The sequence below is a fragment of the Seriola dumerili genome, unplaced genomic scaffold, assembly GCF_002260705.1.
Source record: "Seriola dumerili isolate Sdu_G_001 unplaced genomic scaffold, Sdu_1.0 BDQW01000052.1, whole genome shotgun sequence".
Classification (NCBI taxonomy): domain Eukaryota; kingdom Metazoa; phylum Chordata; class Actinopteri; order Carangiformes; family Carangidae; genus Seriola; species Seriola dumerili.
Window position 1 is genome coordinate 22,463,729 of NW_019174307.1, and position 16,319 is coordinate 22,480,047.

Genomic DNA, 16,319 nt, shown 5'->3' on the forward strand with positions numbered 1-16,319 from the left:
ATCAATGTGACACTTTGGGCCTTCAGTGCTGGGAAAACCAGGCTAAACAATCCCAGTTGGCCCTGGGATGTAACAAGCTCTCTGATTGGCTGGAGAGCTAAGCAGTGGGTTTTACAGCACTGAAGGCCCAGAGTGTCACAGAAACGCTAAAAGGAGAAGCTAAACAACCAAGATAATGGATTAGCTAATAAGAGAAGGAAAAGCAGCTGGAAAAAAGGAAAGTGAAGAGGGAATCCAGGTATTCACATTTTTAAACTGTCTTTTCAGATTATATTATTTATTCACAAATTAATGTATTTATAAATCATTTATTTCATGAGTTTTATGCTGATTTTGTAATTCCATTTTTAAATCTTAAGTATTTACTGATGGATTAATCGCTCATTTATAAATCCTTCCAACAATTTCTATTTGTAATGGCTGTTAAAATATGAAATGAAGGAAATGCTTTGTTACTTTTCCTGTTCCATCCCTGGTCCTGCAGTTACACAGTGTGAACTGCGAGGCCTCATATAGACAGCTGTGAGCCTTTATGAACTGTGTCCGATCGATTGAGTTTGCCAATCAAGTCCGAGACACATCTCAAGGATAATTAAAGCGAAGAGGACGAACGTCAGGTCTGAAGACTGCAGTAAATGAGAGATTCCAGTTTTTGATTTTATTTTATTCATTTGCAAAAAAAAAAAACGTCTGTTTTCACTTTATCATTGCAGGATATTGAGTACAGATTGATCGGCAAAAAGGGCAATTTAATGCATTTGAAATCAAATTTACACATTACACATGCAAAAAGTGAAGGGGTGTGAAAACCTCCTGAAGCCCCTGTAACCTTAAACCCTTTGAAAGATGGATGAAGACACTTTTTCCTTTCTTAAGTCTAGAACACCAAATGTTTTAGTCGGGAGACACTGAAGGAGCCCGACACCTCCGAGGTTCAGCCAGCAGATTCATGTGGAATGGATTATTCTATTAATGTGTAGTCAGAGTCAGCAGAGCACAGACAGGTTCAATATATCACCATGATTATAATTGTGGGTTTGGCTGTACTGTACGTCGCAGTGTAGCAGGCGAGGCTTCAGCTGGTTGTCCGGCCTTTAAATTCTTTGAATAAACAAACCCGAGTCGTGACACGCAGTTGATTTTTATACACAAACATTTTATTTGGTTAAATAAAGCAACAATCTAATAAGAACAGAGGAGGTGTGAAACATGGAGAGGGTGTGTACAGCTGATACAGGAGCCTATCAATACACAAAGAACAACAACAAAAAAAAAATATTCCAAATCTTAAAAACATTGTCATGACTGCGCTGCATTCCTCTACCAAGGCTCATCTGACCTTGACCATTCCTCACAGGGAACACTCAAACAAAGAAAAATTAAAAAAAATACATACAGACTCCACAATGTTCTTCTTTTATTTCCCCTAATATCACGCTCACTTTCAATCAAGGATCAATAAGTGGCATTCAGGACACGGACTGTTCAGACCGACATACAGCCGCTAAATTAAACTGACTCAGTCCTAAACCGAGAGACAGAGAGAGAGACAGAGACAGAGAGAGAGAGAGAGAGAGAGCGAGAGAGAGATGGATGCCGGAGGAGGGTGATGGTCGAGGGAGGAGAAAAAAAACAAAGACCACACGAATTTGTATTTACAAGACGTACTCGAGCTCGTAGCGGACGTAAATGTTTTTCTCGTCGTTGTTGACTTGTGGGTAGTGGGCGATGAGGGCGTCTTGTGAGCCGATGTAGATGGAGTTGTAAATCTTCCAGTAGACGTCTCTCACCTTCCTGGCCGGATGGAACAAACCCTGGAGAGACAAAGGACAGTGTTAATATACAACAACACAGATTATGGAAAAGTACTTCCTCTGCAGATCTTTAAAAAAAAACGGATGGAGTCTGTTTTAGTTAGTATCATATGAAAACTCAAGTCAACCACTGTCCTGCACAGAACGAGGACTGTGGACTTTGTGGTGCTTTAGGAAGAGATCAATTCAATCATCTACAAACTGCTGTAGTGCACAAAGAAATCTGCAAAATAAAGTTTTTATAACGTATGTTTACCAGCTGTCTTATAGTTATAGTTAATAAATGTGTCTAATATTTGTGTCATTCTATTTCTCCCTGGAAACTGTGGATATTTGTGCGATGAGAATGTAGTAAAAATCAATAAAAACGTGAATGATTTGTCAGTATTGGAACATTCTTCAAAGTTAAACGAGGGCTGGTGCTGGTCGTCCTCACCTGTAAGCAGTACTGCAACATGCGGCAGGGTCCGATGGCCACCCTCAGCCCCTCCAGGGCGCCCATGACCGCCTGGATCACGTGAGGCGACGTCTCGAATACATTGGGCCACACGTAGTTCAGCAGGTGGTTGAGCGAGTCTTCGCAGCCGAAACCGTAGACGCCCAGAGACATGTGCTGGACGACGGCGCTGGCGGTCTGTCTGTGGACCAGGTCTCTGCAGGATGACAGAAGCACAGGGGTCGACGCTTTAGTATTTTTACAACGTCCCTCTGAGAAAACAACTTGTATAAAAGGCGCGATGATGTAAACAGGTCCGGGAGGGGCTGAGTGACTCACCTGTCCATGAGCGCGTCCTCCAGCAGCGGCGTGACAGCGTAGATGTAGTCTTTGCCCATCTCTCCGATGTACTCGAACAGGAAGGAGAGGGACTTGAGCACGCCGTTCTGCACGTTGAGCTCGGGCACGCGGTATTCGTTCATGAGCGCCGGCAGCACCGTGAACGGCGAACAGGTCTCGGCGACGATGGCGATGGCCACGGTCGTGCAGACTCTGTTCTGACGCTCCTGGACCTTCAGGTTGTTGAGCAGAGTGGCCAAGACGTCGTGGGGACTGAGAGGAGAGAGGAGGGGCAAAGAGGTTTTCGGTTAAGACTTTTACAATTATAAACTGCAGGTTCACCAACATCAGTTTAGACTTTTTAACACCACGCAGAATAAAATGTAAAACCTTCATTCATATTCGAACACAACTAAACGTGAAGCTCTGGCGTCTGCCGCTGTTTTAACTCGACAAGCAGCATTACTGAGATAGCAGGACAGAGACAGAGACAGAGACAGAGACAGAGACACAGTGTTTTGAGAACATAATGTCGCGCCTGAAGCGGAGGAGAATTTGCTGTGTGCGAATCTGATTTTTTTACAGGGTTGTGGGATCATTTCTGACATTCTTTCAGAGCTCACATGTGGAATGAATATCTGGTGTTTTCACTGACATCTTACACTCGACTCCTTTGCATTTTATTCTATCATTTTCTTCCCTATTTATTTATTGTAATCGTTAATATTTGCTCAAACCACCCTTCAATTCTTTCATGTAGTTATCGTGTCCAAAGACCTTGGTTTATTTGTTGGCGTGGGCGGGACTTGACGGTGGAGATCGGTTTCCTGATCCACGTCAAAGAACGTGAGTTGACAAGAATTTACATTTCCTCTTGGTTAAAAAAATAAAAAAATGTATAAAAGATTTTTGAAAAGCCAGTGAGCTTCCTCTCCACTGTAGCAGCAGCATGTCTCATGGAGTTCACTGCAACTAAACTCAGTGCTGTGAAGGCTTTAAGACTTAAAGATACTCTGAACGGCGACAATTAAAATCCACATAAACACAAAAAGATCTTGACAAGGATTCGACAGGTGGCACTCACCCAATGGCTTTGGCGATATAACCAAACGTGTTGACGGTGGCTCTGCGGATGGCCTTCTTGTGAGCCTTGAGCAGCTCCAGCAGCTCAAAGCAGATCCTCATCCACTCCCTGGCCGACACGTATTCAGCGCCCCTACAACACACACACACAGGAGGAGGAGTCAGGATGAGCCGCAGAGGTTCTCACCGCACAAACTGAAGCGACACTACAATCACTGATTCACGTCACGTCATGCTACTGACCTGTCGGCGATCCTGCCCACCAGGTCGATGCAGTTCTCCTGCACCTTCTCGTGTCTGTTCTTCAGGATGGGAGTCAGACGAGGAAGCAGGTCTTTGATTGGTGGAGTCATCTTGTGCATACCTGGAGAGACGATGAGAAGAGAGGATGACGAGAGAGACGATGAGAGAGAGAGAGAGAGAAACAAGCAGCGATCGAGGAGAGAGCGAGAGAGGAGAAGAGATCGAGAGAGAGAGAGAAGAGAGGAGGAGAGAAGATGAGAGGAGAGAGAGAGAGAGAGAGAGAGAGAGAGAGAGGATCCGTTATCTTTTCAGATGTTTCACTGTTCACACTCTTTTCTAAAGATCCTTTTCCAGGACATTTTCAGTGATGCTCCAGCTCATATGACAGACAGGAATCAGCCTGTTGAAGATTTAAAATAAGTGAAGTCTATTCTTGGCTAATCTTATCACTTACATGCTTAATTAATTATGAAATAATCGACAAATTCGATTCAGGGTGCATTTTACTTTTACTCTCCTTTTCCATATGTGTTTTCCATGACTGGTCAACTGACTTCCAGGTTTTCCAGGACGCGTGGGAACCCTGCGTTTGCATTTCTAAACACTGAAATCTGAATGAACCTGCAACCTGGTTGTAGATGAAGGTGATGTGGTGAGGTGACGTACCGATAACATTCACAATGGCCTTCAGTGCTCCCAGGATGCTACCCAACACCTCAGGGTACTCCTCTCCCAGGTACTCGTACAGCACCACACCCAAGTGACCCATCAGTTTCTCCTGCAGACACAGACGAGGAAAACGTGCATTAGTTTCTAGACTACGTCACGTGTTTGGATCTTTGAACGTGTGTGTGTGTGTGTGTGCGCAGAAGACTTCACACTGTACCTCCTGGCAGGTCTTCATGACGACAGCTGTGCGGGAGATCAGGTCAGCGGCCTGCTGACGGACTTTGGCCGACTTGTTGTTGAGACGCCACAGCACCGTACCACAGATCTGAGGCAGGTAGGGTTTCACACGCTTCCCGAGCGCGTTCACCACCGTGCCGAAACCGTTCAGCATCACCGAGTCCTGGAGGGAAAGGAAAGGGAGGAGGTTAACAGCACAGAAAGAATCCGTGAAGACGATGTTTGACTTTGCACATTTCATAACAGACTGATCACAGTCATGTCTCTCACCTCTGTGGTCTGTTCCTGGAAGGCGTACAGGATGCCGTCGATCAGCTGCTCCTCCAGCTTGTGGTCGATGTCGGCGGCGCCCAGGTTGCCCATGATTTTTTCAATGGTCTCCATCACCATCTTTCTGTACTGCTCTGCCTCGTCTTTCAGGTCGTCAACGATGCGAGAAATGATCTCAGCTGCTCCCACTTTGTTGGCCAACTCCACCGTGGTGTCCACCAACTGCACGAGGACAAAGACGAAGCAAACACTTTAGAGACGTGTTTTTAAACGACACACGGCTACGTACAAGTATTGTGTTCTGTGTTCAGAAACAGAAGCACCATATCACATACTGTCATAAAAAGATTTTTATTTTCTGTAGATATGAAGCTGATAAAGATTTATTATAAAAGGTTACAGCTGATTTAATTCTCAGTTGAACTAGATTTGACCAGTTACAGGCGACCACACAAGTGTTTCACTTCTTGTCAAATGCCCTTTTTCTATTTTTGTCTCCATAGGAAATGAGACCATGATCACATATAAGGGAACAAGTAACTAAGTTGATCAAGTGACATATAAGTGCTATGAGAAGGGACAGTCATGAAGTTGTTAAAAGATATACAAGAATATGTTTTTAGGCATCTTGGATTCATTATCTTGACAAAGTTTCACACCACGTAGTCCAGCAATCTAAGAATTGTCCTTTGTGTTTTAGTTAAACTCGATCTTCTGCGTTTGCTCACCTGTCTGTAGTTACGTCTGTCCAGAGCCATCCTGTGCTGCCAGAAGTGCTTGAAGAAGGGGGGCAGGATCTCAGTCTTGATGTAGTTGGCTTCCACACCATCAGTGCCACAACACTGCTTCACCACCTACGAGACACAACACAAGGGCAGGTCAGAGAAGGAAACCCGTGGCCCAGGACATCCACAAGGTTTTCGGGGTTCGAGTGTTTTCTTTGGTCTGAACAGATTAAACCTGATTTCAGCCCAGAATCGATCTGGTCCGGCAGATACATGTAGTGTGAGTTAACACAACGTTAATAAAGTGCAGTATCTGCACAGCTTCAGGCCACACGGGTTTGTAAGTGTAACCAACGGGTGCAGGGTGAGAACAGAGGGGACACCGGTGTCAGCTCTGCTGGTTCTCATGTTGGTGTTACTGTAGCGAACTACTAGCCCTGCTGCAGCCATGTAACGGCTGAACAGGCGAGAATGAGTCGCAGGAAGCCGGACGTAGGGTTTCAAGTCATTCTCCCCTTCACTTACCTTGAGTACAATCTTCTTCATCTCCTCGTCAGGGGACTGGAACTCTCTGATGAGGATCAGCATCACCTCCCTGGTGTAGTAGTTTGCATACTCAGCGTCCATCAGTGGGATCAGGTAACCAATAGCTTTGAGGAAAGCAGCCAAACCCTGGTGACAACGGGGGAGGAAATAAACTGTAAATACAAACATAACTCACTGATCGTGGCTCGTAGACCTTAATAACAATAAATGTCTAATGCTCCCAGCAGAGAACTAATGTTGTTCACCTGACCTCTACTGAGAGCAGCAGCCCCTTCAAGGAGACACTATAGCAAGCAAACATTCACACTGTAGCCACGTGAAGGCTGAGTGCTGGGTGTGGGTCTTGCACTGAATTCTGTTTCTTCTTCTCCCCCAAAAACAAAGTGACAAATAACTTTTTATTATCTGGACTTCTTACCTTTCCTCTGTGCTGTCTGATACCCTTCCACAGCGGCTTGAGGACCGAGTCAAAGGACTCGATACCGTAAGGTGTAGCAGCTTCAGCGAGAGCAGCAATAGCCAGGGCGCTGATGGTCCTCACCTTCTGCTGCTCATCCACCAGACCTGTGAAGTCACACAGTCAAAAAAACAAAACAAAACAACAGTCAGAGCCTGAGCACGTTATATTCCACACTTTGTGATCGTGTGTTTGTTGAATAATTATGAACTGAGTCGGTTTCAAGCACATTTTAAACACATTCTAGGGTTAGGATTAGAGTGACGCAGTATAAATATGAGCAAAACTGATATCTGGTGATAAGAAAAACACCTGAGAGGTTGGCAACTGTGTCTACATCACAGATCATTTCACATGTTTATATTCAGTCAGAATGAGATCTGTACTCTGGAGGAGAATCTGTTTCCACATGTAATGTAATTGCAACGTCATGACTGGCTTGTACATGAACAGCTTTCAACATAAATGTCTCCATTTGATTGTAGCTTCAAGCTGATTCGCTTCTGTAATCCGTTGGCAGTTCAGATCAGCCGTGAGAACCAGAGGATTCTTTGAAACTGGAAGTAGACAACTCACAATGCTTCTGCATGTGATAATAAAACTAAAAAAGGCTGCAATCACGTGCGTTTGCTGCTTTAAAAATAAAAAAGGGTGTCATCTGATAAAGATTGAAGTCTACAAAGACCCGACTGACCGTGCTCGATAATCTCCACCAAGCTGCGAAGGTGGGGCAGGATGGCGCAGCCCATGAGGATGGCGATCTGCTGCACGATCTTGATGCCTGTGTGCCGGGCCTGCCAGGATTTCTTGCTTTTACACACGGCTTTGAGGAAGGGCAGGAGAGAGGGGATACCGAGGGCGGAGGCCACCACGGCGAAGGCTCTGGCCGTGGTGTTTCTGACGTACTCGTCCATGTTGTCAATATCGGGTCGCATTGTGGAGATCATCGTGGCCAAACCAGCAGCCTGGGACGGACAGGAGGAAGACAAACGTCAAATATCTGAGTCATCGCCAGACATTTAGTGACCAGGTGCTCGAATGTCATTGATCAAAAGGAAAGCTGCAAACATCTGTGTCAATAACTCTCCGTATATTAAGACTGAAATGTTTTATCTGTCATCACTGTGAAAAGGGTTAATATTTATCAAATCAATAAATAAGTGAATTGTGATTGTAACCAACGGGTGCAGGGTGAGAACAGACGAGGCATGAAGGTCAGGTCTGCTGGTTCTCGTGTTGGTGTTAATTTAGCGAACGACTAGCCCTGATCTGACCACGGATTGGCCGTACAGGCGAGAATGGTTCGCAGGACAGAGCGTGCATCATTTATGAATTTGGGAAAAAAAAAGAAAAGAAAAAAAAGCAGCTCCACGTTACCTTTGCCAAGTTAGAGATGATTTCTCTGCCTTCTACTCTGGCATAGTAGTCCTCATCAATCAGCAGCGGCTCAATCACGACCAGGATCTGGACACAAAGAGGACAGTCAGTTACTTTTCTCAGACACAATCCACTAAAATAAGAGCGCGTCTTTTATCTGAGCCTACCTTGTGCACGTATGGTCGAACCAGGTCATCCAGTTTGTAGAGGATGCGGTCGATCACTTTAACCAGCAGGTGGCGCTCCTGGTCCTCCAGGGTGGGCGACATGAGCAGGGGCAGGATCTGGTTGAACAGAGGACCTGCTCCGAATTCACGAGCCTTGTCTGTGATCTGACGCAGAGCGGCCTGAAGACAAGAGAGGAGAGGATCAATCAGATGATGGATCAATCAATCAGACAGACAGTCTTCAGTCTCCACAGATGTGATGACATCATGCTCCCAGCAGAGCATGATGGTCTACACTCTGACCTCCACTGAGAGAAGACGGACAGAAGGAGCTCATGGAGAATATACTGGATTTTGGGACTTGAAGCCTATTGGAAATCAAAACAGTGACCGACCTTCCTCATGGGGGGCGTTCCATTTTTAATTTTCAGCAGCAGCTTCATGATCTTCCTCTCCTTCTGCTCCTCGGGACTCAGCGTGGACTCGTCCACCTCCACCTAACACGAGCACACAGAGTCAGACACGTTGAACTTCACACCAGGACAAACATCAAAGCCGCTGATTTCACAGTGTTTTAGCACAAATGTGATGCTCACCAGCAGCTTGTCAAAATACTGGATGTCATCGGGTTTGAGGAAGGGGAGGTTTCCTGAGGGCTGGTCGTTCATCTGTTTTGTGGTGCGGTCCTCCGCCTGCATGTGGAAACCCGTCATGCCTCCGATCGGGGTGGGTGTGGCCGACAGCTTACGGGCTGGAGTACGGATCGGCACGTAACCTGCTGGTGGAGGCAAGACCTGTGGAGAAGAAAAACAAACTGTCAACACCGTGACACCTTTAATTCATATCTACTCATGCTTTTGTCACTAGAGAATTAAACAATAAAAAGGACAAGGACCTTGTATCCCTCTGGAAACATGGCATCAAGCTCCTCGTCTGTGAGAGGCCGGTTTCTTTCATCGATTTCTCTCTCCCACCTCCACGCCTGCAGCTGCTCTGGAGTCATGCTCATCAGGTGACCTGCGGAAAACAGACGAGGAAACTGATTTACACACAAGGTAAAAACAAAAAGGGACTTTGGGATCTATTGAATAAAACTGAAATGAAAGGAGGAACACATCGAATAGTTACAGCTCGTTTACCTGGCGTTGGGGTCGCCATGTTCATAGCTGGTGTTCCTATGGGAGTCTTTCCAGGGGTGAGCAGTGGTGTGGAGGATCCCATCTGACTGGCAGGCGTTTCATCCCACCGAGACTTCCTCTTACTCGCCCCCGGGGTCGGAGTCTCGCCCACCGACTCGTCTCCTCTGTCTGTGCGAGGGGTTTCAGCCCAGCCGCTCCCGTGTCCCGGGGTCTCTCTCTCTGTCTTCGGGGTTTCGTCCCAGCGGTTCTTGCGCACGCTGCCTGTGGCTCCACCGTGGCCGGGTGTGGCGTGGCCAGGGGTGTCCCTGCCAGGGGTGGCGGCGCCTGCAGGTGTGTGGCTGGGGGTGGGGTCCCACATGCGGGTACTGGGAGTGGCCCCTGGGGTCTCGCTGCCTTTGGGGCGACCGGGAGTTTCGTCCCATCGGCTGTTTGAGGGTGTGTGTGCAGGGGTGTGTCCTGGAGTCTACAAGAGATCGGAAACAAAGAAAATCTGAGATTAGAAACACGAGTGGGGTTTTATTTATTTTTTCTTTTCATCATTTAAATATTTTTACTTGTGCATACTGCACAATCTATTTTGATTCTTAATCTTGAACATAAAACAAGTGAGACAATTTACAGCTTCAAAATAGTTGTCCTGCATTAGTGGTTTCACAACACTGAGCTCTTAAATTATCGATCAGCTGAGGTTTGAGTGGCTCACCTCAGCAGCGGTGTCAGCCTGGTCCCAGCTGGACATCTTTTTGGGTGTAGCATTAGAAGGGGTTTGGTCAGCTGTCTGGTCCCAGCGACGCTTACGTTTTGTGGCTGCTTGGGAGGCAGCGGACCCGTTGACAGCTTTCAGGTCCCCTGATTTGGCCTTCTCTGCCAGCTGCTGACGAATCTCTCTCTGAAAAAGGCACAAAAACGTCAGGATAAATGACACAGGACTCTCTAAAGGATTAACATGAATCTGGAAGTAGTTTGAAGTTCATCGTCAAAGAGAAAAGACGGCAGCTGCTTACCTCCTCTTTGGACAGGTTCTGCTCTAACATGACGTCCACGTACGACCTGACCTGCAGCTTGGGGTCCGGCGTTTTGCCCCCTGCGCGAAAGAGCACGAACAAGAACATAGGACACTCATCAGTACACACTCCAGGGACCCCAGTTATTACAAACACAGCAAGCACACACACAGCCAGCTAACCCTGACTCGTTACCAACAGATTAATTTATGTTCCTGCTTTTTTTTTCTCTTTAAAAACAGCTGATTCACAAAACAAAGTCATACTGAATTACATTCAAATATACATTTGCCTTTCTTACATACAGTCATAGCATTCTAGTGGAAAAACAAGCAGATACATAGAGAGAAGAGCTGTGGTTGTGGTGTTTTCTTTAAGTGGATTAAGAAGTTATAGCCATCACTGATGCAGGGGTCCTGGGCTGTGCTCTTCAGAATACGTACACTTTCAGTGCCAAGGGTCCTTCTGCAGTCAGACTTCAACCGGCAGAAAAGAAGCCTAGAAAATTTCTCTTTACCATTAGTAACACTTTGGAAAAGGGTTTGAACTCACACACAACAGTATACCACCTGTGTTGCATTGATTTACGGCACTCAAAAAAACAAAGCATCTTCTTGGGGGCATCATAACCTCAAAACTAAGGAAAAATTCATGTGAGACCCGAAGGTCCAGATTCCCAATTATTTACACTATGAAGTCAAGATTTTTGAGGTTACATCTAGGAATGACATTACCACAGTGCAATCAAAAAAGAGAAGCATCTACTTTTGCATTTAAATATAAAAATGAGGCAAAAGATAAAAAGATAAAAGATAAATCAAGCCCAACCGTCAGAAATATGATCATATGACATGCCAGTGCCACAATGACTCTTAACAGCACTGGTTACTATTTAATCGTCATACATTTAGATCTTGACTTCCTTTTCAGGACAAAGGTCACTGATAAAACAAGGCAAATATATGTAGTCAAATCTTTGGGCAGTGATTTTTCCATCATCAGAATTTGTATCCAAATTTTCAGGATATTGAAAAGCCAAATAGAAAAACTAAAAGAGGCTCTGGGGGTGGTTGAGGTTTGTTGTAGCTGGGCTGCATCTGATTCCCCTCACAGGCCCCAAACAAGCAGCCAGTGGCTCCCTGACCAAACTGACAAGTTCACAGTTTTCTGTGTTCCCCATAACCTACACAGGATGAGTTGCTGCACCCTTAACAGAGTGCAGTACAGGACTGGCAAAGCAGTACTGCTGTAGGAGAGAAATTAAGGACAGTTAGTATGGGCCTGTGGTATTGTGGTACACAATTTTCTTGATAACATATTTCTATTTTACAGAGAGAGTTGTAAAATAAAAATATATTTACACAACAACTTTGTACAAAGAGCTCTCTCTACATGCAGGCTTCAGATGAGCCCTACCTAAGACCAACCCTGAGACACTCAGGGCCGTTTAAGCTCATCTTGTCAGGGGAAGTGAAGATGCAATAAACTAGCTGGCTTATAATTATCATTTCATGTGTTACTCTAAATACTTGCATGTTGCTGTACTTACAATGCCATTTCCAGGCATCGTTAAAAGTTTTGCTAAACTAAAATAGTTCATTCAGGATAATCTACATAAACTCAATAAGCTTAGCACTAATTTATAACTAGCTTGTTATGCAGTGTCCTAGGCTGACGCCCAAGAACCTCATTTATGCATCACATTTGACAAGCCAACAGAGGTGGTTGAGTTACGACAAGACATTTAAATTACAGCCCAGACAAAGAGGAACTGGGTCAACTAATGAGGCCTGATTGACAGTTTATGACTTTTAAATCCTGGGTTGACTATGCCAGCATATTTCTCTCCTCTGCCTGCTCTGGGATCTACAGCTCTGTCTACAAGCGAACAGTTTATTGTTTGGCATCAGCTGCTGTGCTCAGCACGGCATGGCACAGTGCATTAGCAGATCAATTACACCATAGCTAACCCTCAAACTGTCTCGTCCTCATATGCTATGACAAGAGGACACTGCACCTTCCCATCAAAATTTAGGCTGATGCTAACATGGGATTGTTAACCCTTCGACTCACACACAACCCATCTGCGACCCACGTTTGTTAGGTGAATTCCTCCTTTTGAACATTGAGCACCTAACCACCTCTCCCCCTGAAAAGCATGGTAACCCGACAGTGGGTTTAATTCTTTAATGCACACATCAGGGTAAAACTTTTATTTTGCACACTGAAATTATGACAATAATATTTTCCAAACCAAAATACTGAAGACAATCTATGAGCCCACACTGACATTTGTTGCAAAGTGGAAGTTGATGCAAATGTAGATCATATATTAGGAAGAAAAGGTACAATGACACAAAAACAATTCTTGGACCACACAGGATTGACCACAGGGAAGGCATCAAGTCTGGGAAGCAAGCTATTGCATTGTGGTCGAAGGGTTGAACAGCACAACTATGGATGTAAAACCATTGGCAGTCATGGGGGGTCACAAAAAGTGAACCGTGAAAAGGGGGAGGAAATGGGGAAGATGTAATGAAAACAAAAAATAGCTAAATTTACCGTCTGCAAACGGGTCGAGACGCTCGGGTGAGATGATCATCTGTCTGCGCCGGGCTTTGTACTCATCTTCCCGTTCTGCGATCTTCTGAGGACGATGCTCTGCAAATGGGTCATACTACAAAACCAAGATGGGGTATAGAGTGTTAGTATTTCCAAATTGAAGATGCTCTGGGAACAATTAAAAAAACGACTGTTTGACTTAAAAATTGACATTTGCGAGACAGTAAATTAACACGTACTTGTTCATCTGACTGAGGAATGGCATTGAGTATTGCCACTGGTGCGTGGTACCCTGGCTTCTTTTGTCCCAACAAGCTTGTTGATGTATCATCTTCATCATCCTGAGGGAAGGAAGAGAAACAAGAGTCTAGTCAAATCTCGCCAAAATGGCAAGATTCTCCCAGCTCGTATACAACAGGCAAAGAGGAGCAGTCAAGCTCCAACAAAAAAAAACTGTGGGATTGCAACAAAACTGATGCGTAAATATAATAACATTATTTAGACAAAGGATGACTGGACTTGGACTTAGCTGCTCTGAGCCTCAACTTACTTGAGACTTGAGTAGATTTTACTTATCAACCCATGAATATTGAAAAATGCAATATAGTGCATAGTTTTGCCTTCTGGAGCTCTGCTAAACTGCCATGAATAATTAAAAACATAACTGGGATGCATGCAACGTCACCACAGCATGTTGGCACCAGAATAACAAATACTCTGCAACTACCTGGGAGAGGGGAGTGTTGAAGAAACATGGAAAATTTCATGTATGCCCTGAGTAGGGAAACACTTACATCTTCCTGTTCATTGGCGGCAATTGAAGTGACATATCCAGCAAAGCGACTGTCGTTGCCTCCATAGATCTCCTGGTCAAAAAAGCCAGTGGAGACAAGGCCCACTCCCTGCTCTCCCTCCTCCAGCAGGGAGGCCTTCATCCCCTGGATCTCCAGGATCTGGGCCTCGATATCTACAAAAATATGAACAAACACACATAAGAGGATGAGATATTATATAATTACCAAGATATTCAACTATTTCATGCAAAATATAGAATATATAGTATTATAACACTTTATAATACTGCCCCCAGCTTGCAGTGTTTGTCAATCATTGTTTGAGTCAGGTACCAATAAAATATTCATTGTTCCAGTTGGTACTTAAATGTAGGTACAGTGGAAGTAAACAAGACTATGGGGAGTAACAACTGGGCATTTTAGAGGAAATGAGAAATAAATCACAAGTATTTTTGTGCTGATTAACAGTTCTGGAAAACAAAAGTGAAGTTGGGAAAAATAGTGTTAACCTTTTTCTATAGATTTTTCTCCCTGGATGACAACACAACTGAGCATCTGAGAAAGATAAGTTTGTTTTTTTCTTCCACATTGACCAATTTGCTGACTTTCCCTTATTTCAAATTATACAATTAGAGTAGAAGACATAAATAGCACATACACTAATCCCTAGAGTGAGGTTGTAGCTGTCTGTTGAAGGCCAAGGCTTGTATATTGTCTTTTCTGCTAGACAACATAGTGATGCAATGAAGGGAAATTTAAACATACATTTTGTACTCTTTAATTACACAATGGTTAACACAATCTTCTCCGATTTCAGTTTTGTTTCCCAGTACTTAAACACTTCAGATGTTTCAGAATAATTCAGTAAGAATTTTGTTGGATCTGAACCCAAGAAAACGGTAGCTACAGCAGATCAGAACAGATTTGAAGGATAGAGGCATAGAACCACCACTCAGTGTGGTTCATAATATCTGTAACAACCGAGCCGAGAACATCTTAAAAGACCACTTTGGAAAGGTCAATTTAACCCAATCAGTGATGATGACTTGAAATACTTTAATTATATTAGTGAAAACACACAGAAAGGGCGATTTCACTGCATTTTTTCTCCCATTAGACTACATCAGACCAGGCCTGCATCAGACAACACAAGACTCAGACTTGTCAGATGTGGACCACATAAACACAGAGAAGCTAAAGACCGATTAAAACACAGCGTTTAGCCTGTGAAACTTAAGAACTGGAAGCTAACTTTAGCGCCGTGTGTCCGTGATGGTAACGTGCGGTCGAGTCGTGTTATTAACTGGGTTAGCAATTGGAGAAGCGTCATAGCATTCAAACAGCAGTAAATGTTCACATTACACAACAAAACATATATTTATTAATTTAATGACGCCGGTTAATATGTTTTTGAAGTTACATATTAACTAACTAAACTATAAAAGTGGTAAATTTTTCACGGTGTCGGTGGCTAACTAGCGCTAACAAGCTAACAACCAGCGCCATTATCTAAACCGTCCGCGTTGCGTCGTAACAAGGCCTGCAGATTATCACGTTTAAAAACAACAAATTCATACATCAATTCGTGCTCCACACACTGCAAAGTTTACAGCAACAGTTCATGATATATACTGTTGTAAAAAAAGTGATCTGAAAAGGACGCTGTTAATAATTTTTTGCAATTAATTTACCTTCGTGCGTTTTGGCGATCTTCGCCATTTTGGTGGTGGTTGTTGGAGTCTGAAACCGGATGTGCGTTAATCTAGACTTCCGTCTTTTTCCAACTGCTCTCAGATCAGTTTCAAATGTTTATTAAATGTTAGTTGTAAAAAATAAGTACTGGAAAAAAAAAAATCAAAAACAATTCGGAATTTAAAAAAATTACTCAGTTATAAGCAAAGGTCATGCTGTCAAAATTATACCTAAAAATAAAGTATTTTCGTCAAAATAAAATTAAAGGACCGAAAGTAAAACTAATAATTATGTATGATATTTACTCCAAACCACTCAAAACAGTGCTGGCAAGATATTTTTCTTCAATAAAACTTCCAATATACTTCACTACAGTTACTGTTACTGTTTGGAACTATGAACACATACTTAAACAGGTGACCCTGTCCTACTTCTCCTTAAATACACTATCATGTACGTGTATCGTTTTGTTAGCTTATTTTATTTTTATTTTTTCTTGTGATCTGTCTGCTGTAGATGATGCATTCCTTATTTCGCCAGATTGTTATAAATATCTTGTCTTATAAATGGGAAAAATCACAATAAATTCAGAGTTAAAAAATGTGGGTGGAGATTACACACGCTGTTTTTATTTACTTCTTTTCACTTTCAGCCCAAACTTTTGCATTCAACAATGCAATAAAACAAAATAACATCTGAAACAGATGGTGGAAATCTTTGCCATATTATAAGTCAATGAGCGTGAGTATGTGTGTGTGTGGATAA

General features: G+C 43.7%; 1 protein-coding gene across 2 annotated transcripts; it reads right to left on the reverse strand.

Moving 5' to 3' along the window:
- Positions 1-1,135: 1,135 nt before the first annotated feature.
- On the reverse strand, positions 1,136-15,603 carry sf3b1 (splicing factor 3b subunit 1). 2 transcript variants are annotated; one of them, XM_022740398.1, is made up of 24 exons: positions 15,554-15,603; positions 13,863-14,035; positions 13,308-13,409; positions 13,069-13,183; positions 10,507-10,586; positions 10,206-10,391; positions 9,503-9,965; positions 9,259-9,380; positions 8,960-9,157; positions 8,759-8,860; positions 8,364-8,543; positions 8,197-8,283; positions 7,514-7,784; positions 6,781-6,926; positions 6,342-6,488; positions 5,820-5,945; positions 5,092-5,313; positions 4,802-4,984; positions 4,582-4,693; positions 3,916-4,036; positions 3,674-3,805; positions 2,590-2,862; positions 2,251-2,467; positions 1,136-1,814 (listed from the first exon to the last, which is right to left on the reverse strand). In XM_022740398.1, the coding sequence occupies exons 1-24, from the start codon at positions 15,579-15,581 to the stop codon at positions 1,656-1,658; spliced, it is 3,945 nt and encodes a 1,314-aa protein (XP_022596119.1). In that variant the 5' UTR covers positions 15,582-15,603; the 3' UTR covers positions 1,136-1,655. The 2 variants fall into 2 exon arrangements, with proteins under 2 accessions (XP_022596119.1, XP_022596120.1); XM_022740399.1 differs by lacking the exons at positions 1,136-1,814; positions 2,251-2,467; positions 2,590-2,862; ... (15 more) ...; positions 10,206-10,391; positions 10,507-10,586 and adding an exon at positions 12,179-12,960.
- Positions 15,604-16,319: the final 716 nt, after the last annotated feature.

What these genes read in the sequence shown, in the direction of transcription:
- sf3b1 (XM_022740398.1), bottom strand. Translation starts at nt 15,581, where the DNA reads ATGGCGAAGATCGCCAAAACGCACGAAG. An exon ending in GAACGCCCCCCATGAGGAAG is followed by an intron (nt 8,544 to 8,758) that starts GTCGGTCACTGT and finishes TCTTGTCTTCAG; the next exon opens with GCCGCTCTGCGTCAGATCAC. An exon ending in TCATCTCTAACTTGGCAAAG is followed by an intron (nt 7,785 to 8,196) that starts GTAACGTGGAGC and finishes TGTCCGTCCCAG; the next exon opens with GCTGCTGGTTTGGCCACGAT.